The sequence below is a fragment of the Saimiri boliviensis genome, chromosome 7 (genome assembly GCF_048565385.1).
Source record: "Saimiri boliviensis isolate mSaiBol1 chromosome 7, mSaiBol1.pri, whole genome shotgun sequence".
NCBI classification, from domain to species: domain Eukaryota; kingdom Metazoa; phylum Chordata; class Mammalia; order Primates; family Cebidae; genus Saimiri; species Saimiri boliviensis.
Genome location: NC_133455.1, coordinates 66,392,791 through 66,415,777, shown reverse-complemented (window position 1 = coordinate 66,415,777; position 22,987 = coordinate 66,392,791). Strand labels below are relative to the sequence as shown.

Genomic DNA, 22,987 nt, shown 5'->3' with positions numbered 1-22,987 from the left:
AGTCTGGGTAGCCAGGAGTGGTGGCGGGCACACACCTTAGTCCCAGCTACTTGGAAGGCTCAGGTGAGAGGATCACTTGGGCCTGGGAGGTAGAGGCTGCAGTGAGTCCCGATGGCACTGCTGTACTCCAGCCTGGGCAACAAAGCAAGACCCTGCCTACAAACAAACAAACCAACCAACCCTGATCACCTATTGCCAGAAAATGTTGTATCCATCTCTATAAATGAATTAATCACAATGTATTATAATCACCTGATTACCACCTATCTCCATCTCCAGACTTTAAGCATCTTTATATATATACTTATTTATTAATATTTATTCTTTATTTATTGAGTGAGGGTCTCACTCTTTGCCCAGGCTGGAATGCAGCGGCACCATCAAGGTTCACTGCAGCCTCTGTCTCCCCTGGCTCAGGTGATCCTCCCACCTTGGCCTCCCTGTAGCTGGGACTACAGGTGTGTGCCACCATGCCCAATTATTTTTTGTATTTTTAGCAGAGACAAGATCTTGCTATGTTGCCCAGGTTAGTCTCAAACTCCTGGGCTCAAGCAATCCACCTTCCCTGGCCTCCTAAAGTGTTGGGATTACAGGCATGAGCCATGGCACCTGGCCAGACTTTAAGCATTTTTTTTTTTTTTTTTTTTTTTTTTTTTGAGAAGGAGTCTCGCTGGCTCTGTGCCCAAGTTGGAGTGCAGTGGTGTAATCTTGGCTCACTGCAACCTCTGCCTCCTGGATTCAAGCGATTCTCCTGCCTCAGCCTCCCAAGTAGCTGGGACTACAGGTGTACATGGCCATGTCTGGCTAATGTTTTGTATTTTAGTAGAGACAGGGTTTCACTGTGTTACCCAGGCTGGTCTCGAACTCCTGAGCTCAGGCAATCCACCTGCCTTGGCCTCCCAAAGTGCTATGATTATAGACGTAAACCACTGCCCCGACCTGACTTTAAGCATCTTTTTTATTTTTTTGAGACTGAGTTTCGCTCTTGTTACCCAGGCTGGAGTGCAATGGCACGATCTTGGCTCACTGCAACCTCTGCCTCCTGGGTTCAGGCAATTCTCCTGCCTCAGCCTCCTGAGTAGCTGGGATTACAGGCACGCACCACCATGCCCAGCTAATTTTTTGTATTTTTGTAGAGACGGGGTTTCACCATGTTGACCAGGATGGTCTCGATCTCTTGACCTCGTGATCCACCCGCCTCGGCCTCCCAAAGTGCTGGGATTACAGGCTTGAGCCACCGCGTCCGGCTGACTTTAAGCATCTTAATGTCAGGGACTGCATTTTATTCCTCTGTAGTTTCAGAGCACCCAGCAATGCCTGCCACGCAGTTGACCTTGAGTGCAGTAATGACTGTTTTGGGGAAAGAACAGGAACACAATAGCATACAAGGGCTTGTGATTTTGTGTCAGGTTGTATCTTCCCCCTCCACTCCTTAAGAAGTGTTATTTTGACCTTCTTCCCTTCCTTGAGGAAATTTTACCTGCCCTGTAAAATCTGAATACGTGGTTCCTCCAAGCCTGGCATACTGATCTCCAGCTATCCCCTCAAACAAGTCAGGGAGGAATTTCTTGGAGAACTTTTCCCTAGAGAAATAATAGTTGTCATCTCAACAGCCCCACCCCGCTTTGCACAATCTGTGGCTGCGTTCACATTCTGCCTCCATCCAGTACACTGTACTCCGACTAGAAAAACCTGCTCCCTATCCCCAGCATGGGCGTCCATACTCTCCTCCTCAGCCTTTTTTCAATGCGGTCCTTCCCTGGCCTAAGAACCAGACCCCCACCCCGTTTCTATCTCCAGTTCAGTTTGTTGTTGTTGTTGTTGTTGTTGTTGTTGTTGAGATGGAGTGTCACTCTGTCACCCAGGCTGGAGTGCAGTGGCTTGATCTCGGCTCACTGCAACCTCAGCCTCAGGGTTCAAGCAATTCTCTTGCCTCAGCCTCCTGAGTAGCCGGGACTGCAGGTGCCCACCACCACGCCCGGCTAATTTTTGTATTTTCAGTACAGACATGGTTTCACACCATCGGTCAGGCTGGTCTCGAACTCCTGACCTCAGGCGATCCACCCACCTGGGTCTCCCAAAGTGCTGGGATTACACCATGCCCGGCCCCGTTCCCCCCTTTCAAAGCCGCATGGACGGTCCTGCCCGTTTTCTGCACTCTAGCCCTATCAGCTCCAGGCTTAGAGCCTACACTGCAACCTGGAGCAAGAAACGCAGTTTAACGGCGGCCTCGCATGCATATCCTCAGAACCTAAACGCGTTTCCATACTGTAAGTCCTGTCGCTGAGTGGAACGCACACCATTGTCTACCCTGCGGCCGCGGTTACTTTCCAGTGCTCACTGTGTTGGGAACTGGCTTTCCGGAGCGAACGAGTCTCGGCCCATTGCGGAGGACCCGGTTCAGCGAGGCCGAGGTTCCGGGCCAGGGCTGGAGATCCGATGCCGGCCTCGAGCGAGCGCCGCCTGAGGGCAGGCCCCGTCCCGCCCCTCCGAGCCGGGCTGCCCCGGCCGCCCTGGGGAGGACGGCGTTAGGCCGCAGGGCGGGCCTCGGGGCTGGCAGGGGGCGGCCAGGGGTGGCGCAGGGCCTGGGGTGGCGCAGGGCCGGGGCCGGATGCGAGGCATGCCGGGAGCCCGCACTTCCTCTTCGGGGGCCTCAGAAAACCACAGGGCGCGGGGCCAGGCGGCGGCCCCCGGGGAGCCGGCAGGATGGCAGAGGGCAAGGCGGGCGGCGCGGCCGGCCTCTTCGCCAAGCAGGTGCAGAAGAAGTTCAGCAGGGCCCAGGAGAAGGTAGGCGGCCGGGCCTCGCCGTCTGTCCGGCCCTCAGGGAGCCAAGGCACAGGCCCGGTGGGCAGGAGGGGCGGGCGGGGCGCTCAGGGGCCCCGAAAGGCCTGGGCGGACGAGTAGGGTCTCCCGCTCTTCCTGGGAAACGGGAGTGGGGAGTGGGCTTCCATGAAAATTGGCAGATTGGAGAGAGAACGGAGACAGCCACCCGATCTTAGGCAAGAATGAGGGTGGCTGGGGAGACCACGGTCTCTGGCAGAACCTTCGACGACTCTCAGGCTGACCCAGGAAAGGTGAAAGAAAGGAACTGACGACGGTGGCCACCTTTGATTCAAGTTTTGTCCTAGCAATCCAGAATTGGTATTTTACAGCTGATGAAACTGGAGAGTGATTTTCCTCAGAGGGTAATTTTCCCAGTCAAAGACAGCGATGCAGCGGGTGCCAGGGTGCACCCTCTCTTAGCTTGGACGGGGAGTCCACCGAAGGCTAGAATAATCCTTCGTAGTTCTGCCCCTCCCTCACCCTGCCTGGCCTCTGGGTGGTGTTTCAGCTGATGTAAGCAGGAGCCTATATCTGCTTCCTGCACCCTCCTTTTGGCGTGGGGGAGGACACCTCCCAGGATGATGAACCACATCTGTGTTCAGAGTGCATCCTTGGTTAGTGCCAGGTAGCCCTGCCCCAGCACTGGCATTCAGGTAGGCTGCCCATCTATTACTTGCCTGCCAGTCTAGATCCTGGGGACACTCTCTACACATTTTGATGGCATTTTTGTTTCTACCTGTCCAGAATATTATCTTGCTTCTAATCTGAACTTCTGCTCTCCACCTACCAACATCCTGGTAGACAAGGCGGTTGGGGAAGACGTGTCAGCCAGGGAGAGACAAGAAGGACGTTTTTCTTTTCTCTTTCTCTCTCTCTCTCTCTCTCTCTCTCTCTCTCTCTCTCTGTCTCTGTCTCTGTCTCTGTCTCTGTCATTATTAAGCCCAGCCTGCCTTCTACAACAGATAAGTTTTGGTTTTCTAAGAGCTGATGGACTTAGAAGCATTTGGATGAACAGCTCTGCTTAACAACTGAAATATCCCTATCATCTTCTAGGCTGGGCGTGGTGGCTCACGCCTGTAATCCCAGAACTTTGGGAGGCTAAGGCAGGCGGGTCACCTGAGGTCAGCCTGACCAACATGGAGAAACCCGGTCTCTACTAAAAATACAAACTAGCCAGGAGTGGTGGCACATGCCTGTAATTCCAGCTATCCTGGAGGCTGAGGAAGGAGAATCATTTGAACCTGGGAGGCACAGGTTACCGTGAACCGAGATCGTGCCGTTGCACTCCAGCCTATGCAACAAGAGCAAAACTCTGTCTCAAAAAAAAAAAAAAGAAAAGAAAAGAAAAGAATTAAATATCTCTATTATCTTCTAAATGTGGAATACTGGTTTGAGTCCTGGGAAGGCTTAAGGGCAACCAGCTCTCCCAAGTTGGTTTATCAGCAAAGAATGGATGGAATGTAGATGTAGCTCCTGACTTTAAGAGCCCAGAATGGAAGGGAGGGACTGTGTATACTTTTTCTATCATTTGAGGTCATGCGAAAGAGAGGAGGAAAAGGGGAAGAGTTTGTGTAGCCAGACTTCGTTACTTCACTTACCCCAACTTCACCTTGATCCTAGTCTGAGCCTCTCTGAAGGCTTAGAAATCCGGTAGACCCAAGAGCAGTGCCTATGGGAAGGCCTAGCTAGAAACAGTGTGGGCGAGCAGGAAGTACTGGAGATGAGGAGGCCATAATGTGGTTGAAACAAAACAAAACAAAAACCCTAAAAGACAAAACACTCATGAATAATAGTAAATTTAAAAAGACATACAGGCCAGGCACAGTGGTTCACTCCTGTAATCCTAGCACATTGGGAGGCCAAGGTGGGAGGACCGCTTGAGTCCAGGAGGTCAAGATTGCAGTGATCGGTGATCATACCACCTCACTCAAGACAGGGCAACAGAGGGAGACCCTGTCTCAAAAAATAAAAATAAAAATTTATAAAAATAAAAATAAATAAAAATTTATATAAAAAAAAAATTTATAAAGAAGACATACCAATTGATTGTATTTCACTCTTGCATCTTCTGTCTTCATTTAGCCTCTTGTCAACACTATGACCTTGCTTTGGGCTTTCACTCCTTTGTAAGCATGGACTCCAAACCTTGGCTAAATAATATCCTGCTCTGGGCTTCAGCTCTCGGGCCTGTAAAACGAGAGGGTTGATGTTCTTGATGAAACTCAATATAGTAAGAAAACTATATTGAAAAGGAGTCACATTTGACTCAGAGTCAAATACTTTCCAAAGAGAACCAGTCACTCAGGTTCTTCTGGCCTGAACCCTGAGGAGGCAGAAAAAGAGGAGCAAACTCAAATCTGCCATGGGGAATTCCCAGTTGATGCAGAAAACAAGATATTCTGAACCCAGACTAGACACGAGGGTAGACAGAGGTTGAACTTGGGTAAGTTGGAAATGGCTTGGGATGCCAGGAGGTCAGCTGTCAGCTGGAAGCCAGTCCTTGATTGAGTCTTGAGAAGTTGTTGAGAGCAAGATAAAGAGGGAGAAATTTGCACTAAAATCAAAGCATTCCTTGCAACACTTTTTGATTTTTCTGCAAGCAGTTGGATTTAATCTTCTGAGTAATAAGTAATAGCCGATGTGTCAAATAGCAAAATGTGTCAAATATCAAGCACCTGTTACGGATTAGAGACAGGGATGTAAGAAAGTGATTATCTCTCCCTTTATGGAGCCAACATTCTAGCAGTATGATCTCCTTTCATCTGTTCTACCCTTTAAGCAGGTTATTAGCATCTCTGTTTTAGAAATAAGGAAACAAGGCTCAAAAGAGATTGGTAAGTAGCAGAAATATGACTGAAACCCAGGTGTCCTGCCCCTGAACCCTAACCTCAGCCTGCTGCTTTACAATGTTCCTGATAAGCCACTCTCAACATCTGTGCCTCCCCCACTTCCTGCTGATCCTCTCTCAGGAGCAGAGCTCAGGGGTAGAAGCACATTTTGTTCGGGCATCCTCTGAAAAGCTGGGAGTGGAGGTCAGGTGACCATTAAACACAATGGGGATGACACATTCTTGGTCTGTTTTCCATTTCCCGGCCAAACTCAACATGAGACTGAATTTAAGCTGGCTTTATTGTGTGTGTGTGTGTGTGTGTGTTTTAGTATGATACATCTTCACATTTCAAACTATAGTAGTGCTTTCACCATCTGCTTGTGATTTCTCATGGCAAACCTCTCAGATCCCCCTGGAAGGGGCATTGTTTACCACTCCTTTGATGGTCTTCTCTGTTGACATCTACTCAACTTAAATCCCAGAGGATTTAATTCAACAAATATTTACAGAAAAACTCCTTTGTTCCGGGTACTGGGCTGGACCCAGCAGGGAATTTAGAGGTAGGAGACATACTTGCTTGCCAGAAGCTTACAATCTAGGTAAAATAATAATAATAATAATATAAGTGACTTGAGGGATGCAGGTTTAAAGGAATTCAGAGGACAAAAAGATTGGGGAGAATCAAGAGGTTTTATAGTGGAGGCTGAATTTGAAAGAGGAATTATGGATGATTAGTAGTTTTTCAGGCAAGTGGTCAGAGCATTTTAGCTGAGAAATGCCAGCATAAGCAGCGCATGAAGCCTGGAGTGAGAAATAACAGCTGAGCTGGAGCACAGGGAGTGGTCAGAGAAAAGGCTAGAAAAATATATTACGACCTTTTAAGGAAAGCTTACTTTATCATATATCCTAAAAATAAAGATTTCCGGCTGGGTGCAGTGGCTCACACCTGTAATCCCAGCACTTTCGGAGGCCAAGGTGGGTAGATACCTGAGGTCAGGAGTTTGAGACCAGCCTGGCCAATATGGCAAAATCCCATCTCTACCAAAAAGTATAAAAATTAGCTGAGCATGGTGGCGTGTGCCTGTAGTCCTGGCTACTTGGAGACTGAGGCAGGAGAATCACTGGAACCCGGGAAATGGAGGTTGCAGTAAGCTGAGATTGTGCCACTGTACTCCAGCCTGAGCAATAGAACTAGATAGACTCTATCACAAAATGAATAATAAATAAATATTTCCTACATAACACAATAAAATTACTGCACCTAAGAAAATTTTTAGCAAAATTTTATAATGTCATCGACTATCCAGCCCCTATGCAAACTACCCCAATCGAGGGGATTAACTGAAACATGATAGGTCTCAATCTCCCACCTTGTGCCTTGGCCTCCCAAAGTGCAGGGATTACTGGCATGAGCCACCGTACCCAGACGTAATTTTTTTTTAAAGCTCTATTTCCACCCCTAAACCTGATCTACTACAGGAAAGTTAAAATCAATCAATGAACACTGGAATATTTTTCACACAGGTTCACCAAGTGTTAACATTTTGCCACATTTGCTTTCTTGCCTTGCTCTGGCTGTTTCTCCTTAAATATCTGTATTCTAACTTAGCTGCCAGGCCAGGCACATTGGGGCAGAATTCTCAAAGCAAAATTTTAGGGATTAGCATTATATGGGCTTTCATTAGGAAGTGATCCAAAAGTAGGATTTATTCATTCTTTCAACAAACATCTGTTCAGCATCTGTGCACCCTGTTCCCTCAAGGGTCATTCATTGAGGAAGAACACCTATGACATAGTGTCAGTGCCCTAACATGTACCTGTTGCTTATGGCAACAGATTACTTCAGCTGCAGAGCACTGGGGTATGTTTCAGGGTGGTAACACACTTTCACTTTCCAAGTTGGAAGGTGGGGAAGTTTCTCACAGTACCCCCCGACCCCATACCCTCCAGGCCTTTTGGCCTTGAGCCTTTTGGGGATTGGGGAGACTGGTCTGCCCCAGTCATCCCCTACACTGACTCTAGACTCAGTTTTCTCTTTTCTATTTTTTCTATCTTCTCTACCTATGAAGAACCAAACAGGGGCAAAGGAAGGGAGGGGTAGCAGAAAGGAAGTTAAGAGCTGCACTTACCACTAAACAAGGTGGTTTTGCAACTTTCTGGCAGAGGACAGTGTTTTGTTAGGGGGAGAGGGGTGGAGCCAGAGAGGATGGCAGACTGTGTACATCCAGGGCTGGGTGACAAGTGAGGTGGAGTTAGAGACAGACACAAACAGATACGGCAAAATTAAAAAGGAAATACAACCATTTACAGGCAAGGAAGCAAAACTAAACATAATGACAGTGAGTATATATTGAGGGCTTTCTGTGGAGCAGCACTGAGAAAGCAATTTACGTGCCAAATAGCATTTAATCTCCTAACAACTCTAGGACATAAATATTATCTTAATGGGAGACAGGGGGCTCTGTAAACTGAGGCTCAAAAGTTTAAGTGACTTGCCTGAAGACGAAGAGTCAGTAAGTAGAAAGGCCAAGATAGGAGTTCATATCTGTCTAACTCCGGAGTGCTTGATCTTAACCACTACAGCAAGAGCTCCAGGAATGAGACACATCCTGAGTTATGAATGGAGATACTGGCCAGGTGAGGTGGCTTATGTCTGTAATCTCAGCAGTTTGGAAGGCTAAGGTGGGCAGATCACCTGAGGTCAGGAATTCAAGACCAACCTGGCCAACATAGTGAAATCCGACTAAAAATACAAGATTCGCCGGGCATAGTGGCAGGCGCCTGTAATCTCAGCTACTTGGGAGGCTGAGGCAGGAGAATCACTTGAACCAGGAGGCAGAGGTTGCAGTGAGCTGAGATCACACCACTGCACTCCAGCCTGGGCAACAGAGCAAGACTTCTCTTAAAAAAAAAAGAATGGAGCCGGGCGCGGTGGCTCAAGCCTGTAATCCCAGCACTTTGGGAGGCCGAGGCGGGTGGATCACAAGGTCAAGAGATTGACACCATCCTGGTCAACATGGTGAAACCCCATCTCTACTAAAAATACTGAAAATTAGCTGGGCATGGTGGCGTGTGCCTGTAATCCCAGCTACTCAGGAGGCTGAGGCAGGAGAATTGCCTGAACCCAGGAGGCGGAGGTTGCAGTGAGCCGAGATTGCGCCATTGCATTCCAGCCTGGGCAACAAGAGCGAAACTCCGTCTCAAAAAAAAAAAAAAAAGAATGGAGATATGAATCAGAGTCTTTCCACAGAGCCTGCCACACTCCCCAGATCTGGGTACTCTTGCATGGCATTCAAAGCCCTTCATAATGAAACTCCAGTCTCTCTTTCTAGCTTTATTCCCCACTACTCCCCATAACAGCCATGCCGAACCAGCTCGTGAAGCTGTGTACTCCTATGATTTTGCTGATGCTGTATTCTCTAACTGGAATCCTCTTTCTACCCTCACCGTTTATTTATTTATTTATTTATTTTTTAAATCAGCGTTTCGCTCTGTTGCCCAGGCTGGAGTGCAAAATGGCGCAATCTCAGCTCACTGCAACCTCTGCTTCCCACGTTCAGGCAGTTCTCCTGCCTCAGCCTCCCAAGTAGCTGGGATTGCAGGCATGCATCACCATACCTGGCTAATTTTTTTTGTATTTAGTAGAAATGGGGTTTCACCATGTTGATCAGGTTGGTCTCAAACTCCTGACATCAGGTGACCCATCTGCCTCAGCCTCCCAAAGTGCTGGGGTTACAGGTGTGAGCCACTGTGCCTGGCCCCTATACTCTATTTCAGTCTAGCAAAATCCTACTCCAAGGCTTCACTCATTCATCCCCTCCTATATCAGTCTTTCTCTCCTTCCTGTTACAAGTATTAATTATCTAGTTGCTGGACACAGAAATCTAAATGAGCCAAGCAAGTACCTAACCCTTAAGGACCCTATAGTTTAGGAGAATAAACAAATAAGTAGAAATAATAAAACAATAATAGAACCGTATACAAGACAGAGAAGTTGCAAGCATTTGGGAGGGAGATAATAATCGATCGGTGGAATGAAGTGGATGTGGATAAGTGTCACAAAAGACACAGGGTATGAACTGGGTTTTGTAAGATACTTACCTAGCAGACAAGGTGGGAAAAGGTATTCTAGAAAAAGGGACCAGCATCTATGACAAACAACAGTTTAGCTTATTCAGGAAACAAAAAAAAGTGTTAGGGGGCCAGGTGCGATGGCTCATGCTTGTAATCCCGGCACTTTGGGAGGCTAAGGTGTGCGGATTATGAGGTCAGGAGTTTGAGACCAGCCTGGCTAACACAGTGAAACCCTGTCTATACTAAGTCTATACTAAAAATAGAAAAATTAGCTGGGTGTGGTGGCAGGCTCCTGTAATCCCAGCTACTTTGGAGGCTGAGGCAGGAGAATCGCTTGAACTCGGGAGGCAGAGGTTGTAGTGAGCTGAGATAGTGCCATTGCACTCTAGCCTCGGGGACAGAGGAAGACTCTGTCTCAAAAAAAAAAAGACAGGAAAAAAAAGAGAAAAAACTGTTAAGAAAGGAGACCTGCAGAGAGGAGGAGTATGAATGAGAAGTGAGGCTTAATGCAGGGTCAGATCCTTAGGACCTGCATACAGCTAGGATTTGAACCATTACTTAAAGATAACATATTGGGCCTTTTTTTTTTTTTTTTTTTTTTTTTTTTTTGTAAGACAGTTTCTCTCTGTCGCCCAGGCTGGTATGATCTTGGGTCACTGCAACCTCTGCCTCCCAGGCTCAAGTGATTGTCCTGCCTCAGCCTCCCACCATGCTCAGCTTATTTATTTATTTATTTATTTATTTATTTATTTATTTATTTTAAGTACAAACAGGGTTTCACCCTTTTAGCCAAGTTGTTCTCAAACTCTTGACCTCAAGCGATCCTTCTGCTTTGACCTCCCAAAGTGCTTGTATTAAAGGCGTGAGCCACTGGGCCCAGCCCATATTGGCCATTTAATAAAAATGTGTTGAACAGATGAATGGGGAACCATTAGAAGGGTATAAGCAGCAGCATGGTAGATCTACTGCAGCAGGCCAGGTAATAAACAGTGAAGGCTGTGGCAGTGAGACTAGGGGAATAGGATGGTTTCTAGAGATGGACATGGGGAGGGATTCCATGAAGAGGATGAAGGAGAAGTAGTTGAAGGCAACTCCTGGGATTCTAACTTGGGCATGGCAGGATGATGGCATCTCCTTCCAAGATGGGGGTTATAGGCAGAAGACTCAGAGATTTCTTACTACATGTAATTGCCTGTTTATAAGTGAGTGTCCTGTGAGAACAGAGACTGGGTCTTATTAATCCACATGACTTTTGCTTTAGCACTGACATCAGTATGATGGTTTGACTCTCAGGTTTTCTAGTTGAGAGGCGGGAGACATGGATAGCATTTGTGTCCAGCCAAGTTTCAGATGCATTATATCAGGGCCTCTCAAAGCTTTCCACAAAAGCCCTCAGGAGGGAGTTGTTCCTGGCCTAACCTCTCACTTACCTCATCTATCTAGAGGAATCAATGGCTATAGCTGAAAACCGTCTCTCAAGTAAAAAATGTCTTCAAGGCTCATGTTTTACCTTTAAAAGCCATGCACATTTTACGTTTTTCTCATTAATACTTGTTTGAATATAATGCCCTCCTCCTTCCTTTTCAAAAAAAAAAAAAAAAAAAAAAACCACTTTAAATATTAATGATGACAGCCAGCCTGGCATCTCATGCCTATAATTGCAGCACTCTGGGAGGCTGAGGCAGCAGGATCACTTGAGCCCAGGAGTTCAGCTAACCTGAACAATATAGTGAGACCCTGTCTCTACAGAAAATATTCTTAAATTAGCTGGGTGGTGGTGTGAACATGTGGTCCCAGCTACTGGGGAGGCCAAAGTGGGAGGATTGCTTGAGCCCAGGGAGGTTGAGGCTGTAGTAAGCTGTGATTGCACCACCGTACTACAGTCAGAGCAACAGAGCAAGACCCTTTCTCAGAGAAAATAATAATAATAATAACAATGACATTCATTCAGAAAGATATACCTTCCTTCCTTCTTTCTTTCTCTCTCTCTTCTTCCTTCCTTCTTTTTCTTTTTTCTTTCTCTTTCTTTTCTTTTCTTTCTTTATTTTTTATTTTATTTTATTTTATTTATTTATTTTTTTTGAGACAGAGTTTCGCTCTTGTTACCCAGGCTGGAGTGCAATGGCGCGATCTCGGCTCACCGCAACCTCCGCCTCCTGGGTTCAGGCAATTCTCCTGCCTCAGCCTCCTGAGTAGCTGGGATTACAGGCACACGCCACCATGCCCAGCTAATTTTTTGTATTTTTAGTAGAGACGGGGTTTCACCAAGTTGACCAGGATGGTCTCGATCTCTCGACCTTGTGATCCACCCGCCTCGGCCTCCCAAAGTGCTGGGATTACAAGCTTGAGCCACCGCGCCCGGCCTTATTTTATTTTTTGAGACGGAGTTTCGCTCTCGTTACCCAGGCTGGAGTGCAATGGCGCGATCTCAGCTCACCGCAACCTCTGCCTCCTGGGCTCAGGCAATTCTCCTGCCTCAGCCTCCTAAGTAGCTGGGATTACAGGCACGCGCCACCACGCCCAGCTAGTTTTTTGTATTTTTAGTAGAGACGGGGTTTCACCATGTTGACCAGGATGGTCTCGATCTCTCGACCTCGTGATCCACCCGCCTCGGCCTCCCAAAGTGCTGGGATTACAGGCATGAGCCACCGCGCCCGGCCTTCTTTTCTTTCTTTAGACAGAGTTTCACTGTGTTGCCCAGGCTGGAGTGCAATGGTGCAATCTCCATTCACCTCAACCTCCACTTCCCAGGTCCAAGCGATTCTCCTGCCTCAGCCTCCCGAGTAGCTGGGATTACAGGCATGCACCATCACGCCCAGCTAATTTTGTATTTTTAGTAGAGACAGGGTTTCTTCTCCATGTTGGTCAGGCTGGTCTTGAACTCCCAATCTCAGGTGATCCACCCTTGTTGGTCTCCCAAAGTGCTGGGATTACAGCGTGAGCCACTGCACCTGGCCAGATATACCTTATTTGTTCTGGGCTTTAGGTGAATATATACTCTCTAGCTCACAACTACCTGCCCTCTAGAGCTATCCCTAATTTGAAAAGAACCATAAAACAGGATTATTTTTTCAGCAGTTTGTTACATTCCTAATTCTGTTGGTCTAGTAAGAGTACAGTCCTTCAGTTATAAGTGCGATTCTTGGCTGAAGCCAGGGTCACATGAGGCCAACAGGTAAGAGAGACTTGACTATAACCTTATGGGCCTTTCTGACTTATATCTCCAGGTGCTGCAGAAATTGGGGAAAACTGTAGAAACCAAAGATGAACGATTTGAACAAAGCGCTAACAACTTCTACCAACAACAGGTAATCTGGAGGGTGGGGAAGAGAGGCTTGGAAGAAGAAAGGAGACACAAGGGCTGAGTGGCAGAAGAACAAGAAGTTCTACAAACTGGAAAACATCCCGACCAAGCCCCCTTCCCCCTAGGGTTAAGGGCTACAGCGTGACCTGCTGCTTATCCTTCCTCGGTAAACTAAAGGAATTTACTGGGCAGGCGCGGTGGCTCATGCCTGTAATAACAGCACTTTGGGAGGCTGAAGTAGGAGAATCACCTGAGGTCAGGAGTTTGAGACAAACCTGGCCAACATGGTGAAACCCTGTCTCTACTAAAAATATAAAAAATTAGCCGGGCATGTGGTAGGTATCTGTAATCTCAGCTACTCAGCAGGCTGAGGCAGGAGAATCACTTGTACCTGGGAGGCAGAGGTTCAGTGAGCAGAGATCACGCCATTGCACTCCAGTCTGGGTGACAAGAGCGAAACTTCATCTCAAAAAATAAATAAATAAAAATAAAGCTTGGGCGTGGTGGTTCACACCTGTAATCCCAGCACTTTGGGAGGCTGAGGCGGATGCATCATCGGACGTCAGGAGTTTGAGACCAGCCTGACCAACATAGAGATACCCCATTTCTACTAAAAAATACAAAATTAGCCAGGCGTGGTGGCATGCGCCTGTAATCCCAGCTACTCAGGAGGCTGAGGCAGGAGAATCGCTTGAACCCAAGATGCAGAGGTTGTGGTGAGTCAAGATCGAGCCACCTCACTCCAGCCTGGACAACAAGAGTGAAAACTCTGTGTCAAAAAATATATATAATAAATAAAAAAATAATAAAAGGACTTTACCTTTTTTCTTGCTGCTGTCATTTTGGGGAACAAAGGAATGTTCTTTTTTTCTTTTAAGATGGAGTCTTGCTGTGTCGCCCAGGCTGGAGTACAATGGCACAGTATCGGCTTACTGCAACCTCTGCCTCCAGGGTTCAATCAATTCTCCTGCCTCTCCCTCCTGAGTAGCTGGGATTTCAGGCATGAGCCACCACACCCGGCTAATTTTTATATTTTCAGCAGAGATGTTGCTACCATGTTGCTCAGGCTGGTCTTGAACTCCTGAACTCATGATTCCCCCGCCTCAGCCTCCCAAAGTGCTGGGATTACAGGTGTGAGCCACCATGCCCAGCCAGAAATTTTCTTTTCTCTTAATTGTTCCCCTCAGGACTGCCCAGGTACAATGGCATCATCAGGTCCCTTACACAGCATCAAAGTGAGCCCCTGCCCCTTTAGTTTTTGGCTTATTCACCTCCCTAGAGTGCCTCTTTCCCACCCTAGGGCTCCTCTCCTATCAGTAGCCCCACATTTTTCTCATTGCCTCTTTACTCACTACATCTACCACACCTGAGCCCTAAAATAATACCTCTATCTTCAACCTAGCATTTCCACCAACAAACCTCCAATTCTCATTGTTTATTTCAATTGGGATTTCTTTTTCAATCTTTTTTGTTTAAAATAGAGACAGGGTTTCATCATGTTACCCAGGCTGGTCTCAAACTCCTGGGCTCAAGCAGTCCTCCTGCCTCGGCCCCGCAAAGTGCTGGGATTACAGGCATGAGCCACTGTGCCTGGCCTGGATAATTTCATGTAGAAAATTTACATGAAGAAGGGCATGCCAGAGGTTTAACCTCCATGGATGTTCGCCTTTCCATCTACCATGAACAAGGCATTGGGTCCAGTGCTTTACATGCATTGTATCATTTAATTTTTACATTAGCCTTAGAGATTGCTATCCCCTCTTTATACAGGAAAGGAGTTACTAACTTTTTTTTTTTTTTTTTTTTTGAGACGGAATTTCACTCTTGTTACCCAGGCTGGAGTGCAATGGCGCGATCTCAGCTCACCGCAACCTCCGCCTCCTGGGTTGAAGCAATTCTCTTGCCTCAGCCTCCTGAGTAGCTGGGATTACAGGCACGTGCCACCATGCCCAGCTAATTTTTTGTATTTTTAGTAGAGATGGGGTTTCACCATGTTGACCAGGATGGTCTCGATCTCTCGACCTCGTGAGCCACCCGCCTCGGCCTCCCAGAGTGCTGGGATTACAGGCTTGAGCCACCACGCCCGGCAGGAGTTATTAACTTAAGACTATCCAGTCACAATACAATTTTAACACTATCTAGAGTTACGTCACATTTAACAGGTTAAGGGCACAGTCCTCATAAGACTGCTCTCCTTTTAGACACCAGCTGTAAGCTCCAGGGTTCCCAGAACACCTGCACTTCTGACCAGTTGACTATACATTTGGGAATTCCTTCTACCTACTCAAGTTTTATTACAAAGATACAAATCAGAACAAGCCAAATGAAGAGACACATAAGGTGAGGTCCAGAAGGGTTACAAACATGAAGCTCCTGTGTCACCCTCACAGCACATTGATGTAGTAAGTTTCAGGTGCTTGGAGTTCTTATTGCAGTTTCTTTATACACTGAATCATTGGCTACATGATTAAATCTATCTCTAGCTCCCCTTCCTCCTGCAGAGGTCAGGCTGACATCACCTGTCTCAGAGCCACAACTCTGTAGTTACAGGGTTGATTTTTCCAGCCTAGCCAGCCACCATCCTGAGTCATATTTTTTAGCATAAATTTAGGTATAGTCTGAGGGGATCACCATGAATAGCAGAGACACAAGATTTAGAAGTTAATTCCAGAAATCATGGATAAAGACAACACAAAACGTTTTTTGTTTGTTTGTTTGTTTTTTTTTTGGAGACAGAGTCACCCTCTGTCACCCAGGCTGGAGTGCAGTGGCGTGATCTTGGCTCACTGCAACCTCCACCTTCCAGGTTCAAGTGATTCTCCTGCCTCCTCAGCCTCCTGAGTAGCTGGGATTACAGGTGTGCACCACCATGCCTGGCTAATTTTTGTATTTTTAGTAGAGATTTCACCACGTTGGTCAGGCTGGTCTTGAACTCCTGACCTTGTGATCTGCCTGCCTTGGCCTCCCAAAGTGCTGGGATTACAGGCACGAGCTACCATGCCTGGCGGATAAACTTTTTTTTAAAGGGAATATTTTAAATATGTACAAAGACAGATAAACTTGTATAATGAATTCACACATACTCATCACTCAGCTTCCATAATTTATCCACTCCTGAGCAATCGTGTTTCCTCTGTGTCTCCACTTACTTTCTCCTATCCTTGATTATTGTGAAGCAAATTCCAGATATATCATTTCATCCAGCCTAAGTAACAAACAGAGGGAGGCTGTCTAAGGGAAAAAGATATTTATGTGGGAATAGTGTTGCAATGGGAATATGCATACCATAGTGAACTATGAGGTATTCAGGGAAGTAAAGGAAGACAAATGTTTTCAAAGGAAAAAATGAGGTTACATGATTGTTTGAAAATAATTATTCTTGGCTACAAAGATCAGTAACAAGGGTGATGCCAGTCCAAGGTTGAACAGCAGTTGCAGGGCAGAAGTCCTTGCAGAAATATTTCTTGTATAAGGTTGTGATGGTCTTTGTGCAAGGTTGTGGTTTTCATAGGGTCTTTTGTGATAATTCTTATCAGGTATATAAGCATGAGAACCTCCTCTTCCTAGCTTTCCCTGGCTTTATAATCAGGGATTATTTTTTTAAACACTAGTGATTCCATTTTTATTCCAACAACATTTACATATCCATAAAAATTTCATTATTAGGTCGGGCACAGTGGCTCACACTTGTAATCCCAGCACTTTAGGAGGCCAAGGAGGGCAGATTACCTGGAATCAGGAGTTTGAGACCAGCCTGGCTAACATGGTGAAACCCCATCTCTACTAAAAATACAAAAATTAACTGGGCGTGGTGGCACATACCTGTAATCTCACCTACTTGGGAGGCTAAAGCAGGAGTATCGCTTGAGCCTGGGAGGTGGAGGTTTCGGTGAGTTGAGATCATACCACTGCACTCCAGCCTGGACGACAGAGTGAAACTCTGTCTCAAAAAAAAAAATAATTTATGATCAGTCTCTAAAGATAGAACACTTTTAAAATGCAACCACAATACTGCTGTAACACCTCAAAATGTTTTTCTATAAAACATTTACTTAGCCAGGCATGGTGGCTCATGCCTGTAATCCCAGTACTTTGGGAGGCCAAAGCCAGAGGATTAGTTGAGCCTAGCAATTTAAGATAAGCCTGGGCAACATAGCAAGACCCTGTCTCTACAAAAAAATACAAAAATTAGCCAGGTGTGGTGGCACATGCTTGTAGTCCCAGCTACTTGGGAGGCTGAGGTACGAGGATTGCTTGAGCCCGGGAATTCCAAGCTGCAGCAAGCTGTGATCATACCACTGAATGCCAGCCTAGGCAGCAGAGGAAGATCTGGTCTCAAAAATGAGTAAATAAATCAGTATAAATAAAATTTGTACTCATTACAACAATCAGAAAGTAAATGGTTGGGTGCAGTGGCTCACACCTCCCAGTGGAAGGCTGAGGCGAGAGTATTGCTGAGGTCAGGAGTTTGAGACAAACCCGGCAACACAGGATAGCTTACCTCTACAAAAAATAAAAAATATTAGCTGGCCATGGTGGTGCATGCCTGTGGTCCCAACTACTGAGCAGTAAGCTACGATTGTGCCACTGTACTCCAGCCTAAGTGACAGAGCAAGACCCTGTCTCAAAAAAAAAAAAAAAAAAAAATCCCCCAAAGAACATCAAGAAAAAGGAAAAAAATGAATTTAAAAAGCAATAATAGACCCAGTATGGTGCCTCATGCCTATAGTCCCAGCACACCGAGAGGCCAAAGTGCTGAGCTCAGAGTTTGAGACCAGCCTGGGCAACATGGCAAACCCCCATCTCTACAAAAAATACAAAAATTAGCTGGGCATGATGGCATGCTCCTATAGTCTTAGCGACTTGGGAGTCTGAGGCAAGAGGATTGCCTGAGTCCGGGAGGTTGAGGCTGCAGTGAGCTTTGTTTGTGCCGCTGCACTCTAGCCTGGGTGACAAAGTGAGACTCTGTCTCAACAAAAAAGGGAAAAGAAAACAATGTTAACAAAACAATTATGATTTTACATCTTCCTAAACTACAGCTATGTTATTTTATATCTTTACAATTACTTTGCTATGTATGTGTATGATATCTAAGTATATCCACAATAATTAAATGTGAGATTTACTGAAGTGAGATTATTCCATGCGCATGGTTTTGTAACTTGCCTTTTTCACTTATGAATGTCACACAAATATCTTTTCAGATATTTCTGATTAAATAGTCCAAGAAAATGTAAGTTTTAGTGCTATCTTTTAACAAAAAAACTAGAATCATTTCTTGTTTTTTGTTTTTCTAGACAGAGTTTCGCTCTTGTTACCCAGGCTGGAGTGCAGTGGTGCGGTCTCAGCTCACCGCAAGCTCCGCCTCCGGGGTTCAAACAATTCTTCTACCTCAGCCTCCTGAGTAGCTGGGATTACAGGCATCTGTCACCATGCCAGTCTAATTTTTTGTCTTTTTAGTAGAGATGGGGTTTCTCCATGTTGGTCAGGTTGGTCTTGAACTCCCAACCTCAGGTGATCTGCCCGCCTCAGCCTCCAAAGTGCTGGGATTACAGGTGTGAGCCACCGCCACACCTGGCCTAAAATCATTTCTTTCTTTTTTTTTTTTAAAGACAGGGTTTCACCATGTTCACCAGGCTGGTCTTGAACTCCTGACCTCAGGTCATCCGCCCGCCTCAGTCTCCCAAAATGCTGAAATTACAGGTGTGAGCCACCACACCTGGCCAGAATCATTTCTTAATATGATAAAATATCTTTTCAATGTTCAAATTCCCCTGATTGCGTCTTCATCATTTTTTATGGTTTGTTTAAATCAGCAACTCACTGACATGTTTAAGTCTCTTGGATTTAAGGTTATATCTCTTAATCTGTGTTCTAATCCCTCCCTTCTTACAGCTTATTTGTTGATGATACTAGGTTGTTTGTCCTGAAATTTCCTACAGTCTATATTTTGCTGATTGAATTCCCATGGTATTGTCTAATATGTTCCTATGCCTTCCATACTTTCTGTAAATTGATACATTTAGAGGCTTGATGAGATTTCAAGTTTTTGTTTTGACAGCAAGAATACTTAATAGGTGTTACTGTATTCTTCCATCAGGAGGCACATAATGTCTGGTTGTCTCCTTTTTTGTGTGATGTTAATAGTAAAGTAACAGCATATAAGTTGCAGGGCCAGGATTTAGACTTAAACTCAGCTTTTTTCACTATGCTTCACTAGGAGGCCTCCCTGGGCCTCTTCTCAACTCTTATTACTGTTCTATTTCCAACTCCAGAATGAAAGAAGAAGAATCAGTAAGTTGACACCCACTTTGGAAGGTTTCTGATTCTCGGCCCATTCTGTCCCTCTGTCCTCTCTCTAAGAGCAGATAGTGTAGGTAGAAGAGGTAAGAAATGAAGTAGAGCCATCAGGAAGAACAAGAACCAATGGGACAATCCCCTCAGAATTCCCTGTGGAAGCCCACCATTTAAACATCACTTAAGGAGGCGAAAGCATGTTTGATAAATGAAATGGAGTTAGGTGGGGAAGAAGGAAAAGCTTCTAGCTGGGTGCAGTGGCTCATGCCTGTCATACCAACACTTTGGGAAGCTGAGGCAGAAGGGCCAGGGGTTCAAGACCAGCCTAGGGAACATAGTGAGACCTTGTCTCTATTTTAAAAATAAAATAAATAAGGAAAAACTTCTTGACTAAGAGAATGATACATCTATAAGTGCTGATTGAACATACTTTTGAAATTCTCTTCTTGGTAAATTCATTTAACAAACATTTTTTTAAATTAGTTTTCTTTTTTTTTTTTTTTTTTTTTTAAGACTGGGGTTTCACCATGTTGGTCAGGCTGGTCTTGAACTCCCGACCTCAGGTGATCCACCCGCCTTGGCTTCCAAAGTGCTTGGATTACAGGCATGAGCCACCACATCCAGCCCTTTTAACAAACATTTTATGAGCACCTGCTGAATGCCAGGCACTGTTAACACAGGTGCTGGGACTTCAACATGAATGAGCCAACATGCCTCCCCACAAGGCTCTCAGTTTAAAGAGGAAGACAATGACAATACAGACACATCTGACCTGGGGTGGCAAAGACACACAGGAGGAAAAAGGACAAGGTCAAGGGTTTTTTTTTCTTTTTGTGAAGATGGGGTCTTGCTATGTTGCCCAAGCTGGTCTCAAACTCTTAGGCTCAAGCAATTCTCCTGACTCTGACTCCTTGAGGTCTGGGATTACAGGTGTGAGTGAAGTGTTCCAGAAGCTGAACCAGTTGGTCATGTGCCCTATCTCTCATCCACAGTCAGCTTGCAGGTAAACTTTTTATTAATAGCTTGTCTTATGAGTCCCAAACTTCCCAGCCTAATTTCAACATCTTGCCACTTGCCCACACTCCTGATCGCATTTCTATAGGTAGTTTTTCTTTGAGGCTCTACTTGTTTCCCCCCATTCCTTCTCTTCAGAGTGTATTACATGGTAAGGATCCTTTTCCTCAAGCAGCACTTTAACCTGTTATTTCTGGTAGTGATAGCTGCTTCCAATTCATTACCTTTAAAATCAAATCTAATCCAGCTTCGTCTTTCCTTCCTGGATCTACATTAAACCAAGCACTTTTCAGCACGTGGTCAAGGTTTGGGCATCCTATTTACACTTGTTTTGTGAGTGTCTGAGTCCATTTTCCGCTAGGGAACCCCAGGATAACAACCCTCTCCATCCTCAGTACCCCAGTCTCTCTCTCTCTCTCTCTCTCTCTCTCTCTCCCTTTTTTTTTTTTTTTTTTTTTTTGAGATGGAGTCTCACTCTTTGTCACCCAGGCTAGAGTGCAGTGGTGCGATCTTGGCTCACTACAACTTCTGCCTTCTGTGTTGGAGCAATTCTCCTGCCTCAGCCTCCCAAGTAGCTGGAGATTACAGGTGTGCACCACCATGCCTGGCTAATTTTTGTATTTTTAGTAGAGACAGGATTTTGCCATGTTGGACAGTCTGCTCTTGAACTCCTGACCTCAGGTGATCCACCCACCTCAGCCTCCGAGAGTGCTGGGATTACAGGCATGAACCACCGCACCCGGCCAGTACCCCAGTCTCTTAGACCTAGCTCCGACCACCTGACTGCTGAGGACAAACTTCTGGTGTGAGTGGTTCATTAACAGGGTTGGGACTGTTTGTATAATGGGTGGGAAGGACTGACTCACACTCTTTATGGCAATGCCAATAACTTAGCAAGGATTCAGAGAGCAGAAGTGATAAAATCATAAGATTTAGACCTAGAACTGGTCTTGCCCTGCATTTTTTTTTTGAGACGGAGTTTTGCTCGTTACCCAGGCTGGAGTGCAATGGCGTGATCTCGGCTCACCGCAACCTCTGCCTCCTGGGTTCAAGTGGTTCTCCTGCCTGAACCTCCTGACTAGCTGGGATTACAGGCATGTGCCACCATGCCCAGCTAATTTTTGTATTTTTAGTAGAGACGGGGTTTCACCTTGTTGACCAGGATGGTCTCGATCTCTTGACCTCGTGATCCACCCGCCTCGGCCTCCCAAAGTGCTGGGATTATAGGGGTGAGCCACCACGCCCGGCTGCCCTGCATTTATAGATGAAGAAATGGAAAGCAGAGAAGTGGAATAACTTGCTAGTTGGTGGTAGAGCCAAGTTTCTTGACTCCCAGACAAGCAAGAATCCAAGACTATGCAAGTCACATCTGTCAGGAGAGGAGAAAGATATTGGGATTATTCAGCCTGGAAATATTCCAGGGGAGGACAGGTAGGTCAGAGAAAGAAAATGAAATCTGGTGCTGTCCTATCTTCCCCTTCCTCCCTCACTCCACACCACTACTCCCCCCGCACACACACACACTCATACTTCATCTTCTCAAAAGAAAGAGCAATATCATAAAGGAGAATTTTCTGACTAAAAGGCTTGATTCCAAAACACAGAAATGGAGCTGGGCTTTTGTGAGCTACAGCAGAGAGCAGAAGGCATTCCATTTTCACAGCAGAAGGCTGTGACAGAAAGAGTACCCCTAGTTTTGAACAGTATGCATTTATGCATGGTTGCCTTAATTACTGATCTGATTTTTCAGGTCATATGAGAACTAATGGGAAAAAAAATAGGAATTTTATTTGTAGATGGCATAATCCCAGCTCACTGTAACCTCTGCGCTCCTTGGGTTCAAGTGATTCTCCTGCCTCAGCCTCCCAAGTAACTGGGATTACAGGCACGTGCCACCACACCCGGCTAATTTTTGTACTTTTAGTAGAGACAGGCTTTCGTCGTGTTAGCCAGGCTGGTCTTGAGCTTCCGACCTCAGGTGATCCTCCCGCCTCGGCCTCCCAAAGTGCTGGGATTATAGGCGTGAGCCACCATACCCGGACTGTGCAAGGTAATTTAACAGTTTTTATTATTTTGTTATATTTATTTTTGAAACAAAATTTTTATGAAGTAAAAAATTGAGTCTTTTTTTTTTTTACCTTCAATAAGTAATTTTAAATCCTTATTAATTTTTATAATCTCCAAAACTCTTTCAAGGCTCTTTAAAACCTTAATTGTCACCTTTTCAAAATTCTCAAACTTCTACCCACGTATCTTATCCATGTTTAAAAGACATTGTGGGCTGGGTGCAGTAGCTCACGCCTGTAATCCTAGCACTTTGGGAGGCCGAGGTGGGTGGATCAACTGAAGTCAGGAGTTCAAGACCAGCCTGGCCATCATGGTATAACCCCATCTTAAAAAAAAAAAAAAGACGTTATGATGGCCAAGTGCAGTAGCTCACGCCTATAATCCCAGCACTTTGGGAGGCCAAGGTGGGTGGATCACATGAAGTTGAGAGTCAAGACCAGGCTGGCCAACATGGTGAAACCCTGTCTCTATTAAAAATACAAAAAAAATTAGCTAGCCGTGGTGGAAAGCACCTGTAATCCCAGCTACCCTAGAGGCTGAGGCAGGAGAATCACTTGAACCCAGGAGGCGGAGCTTGT

The 22,987-nt window shown here is 45.7% G+C and overlaps 1 protein-coding gene across 5 annotated transcripts in view; it reads left to right on the top strand.

The window, feature by feature from the left end:
• Positions 1-2,648: 2,648 nt before the first annotated feature.
• The window catches only part of BIN2 (bridging integrator 2), a 52,872-nt gene continuing 32,533 nt past the window's right edge, over positions 2,649-22,987 (top strand). For 4 of the 5 annotated variants that reach the window (XR_012518443.1, XR_012518442.1, XR_012518441.1 and 1 more), the window contains exons 1-2: positions 2,649-2,787; positions 12,955-13,035. Coding sequence is in view for 1 of the 5 variants with exons in the window: in XM_039471938.2 (XP_039327872.1) it covers positions 2,707-2,787; positions 12,955-13,035 (162 nt within the window). In the remaining 4 variants the exon portion in view is untranslated. Of the gene's footprint in view, positions 2,788-12,954; positions 22,393-22,987 lie in introns of those variants that run through there. The other variant, XM_074402644.1, reaches the window with a different exon arrangement.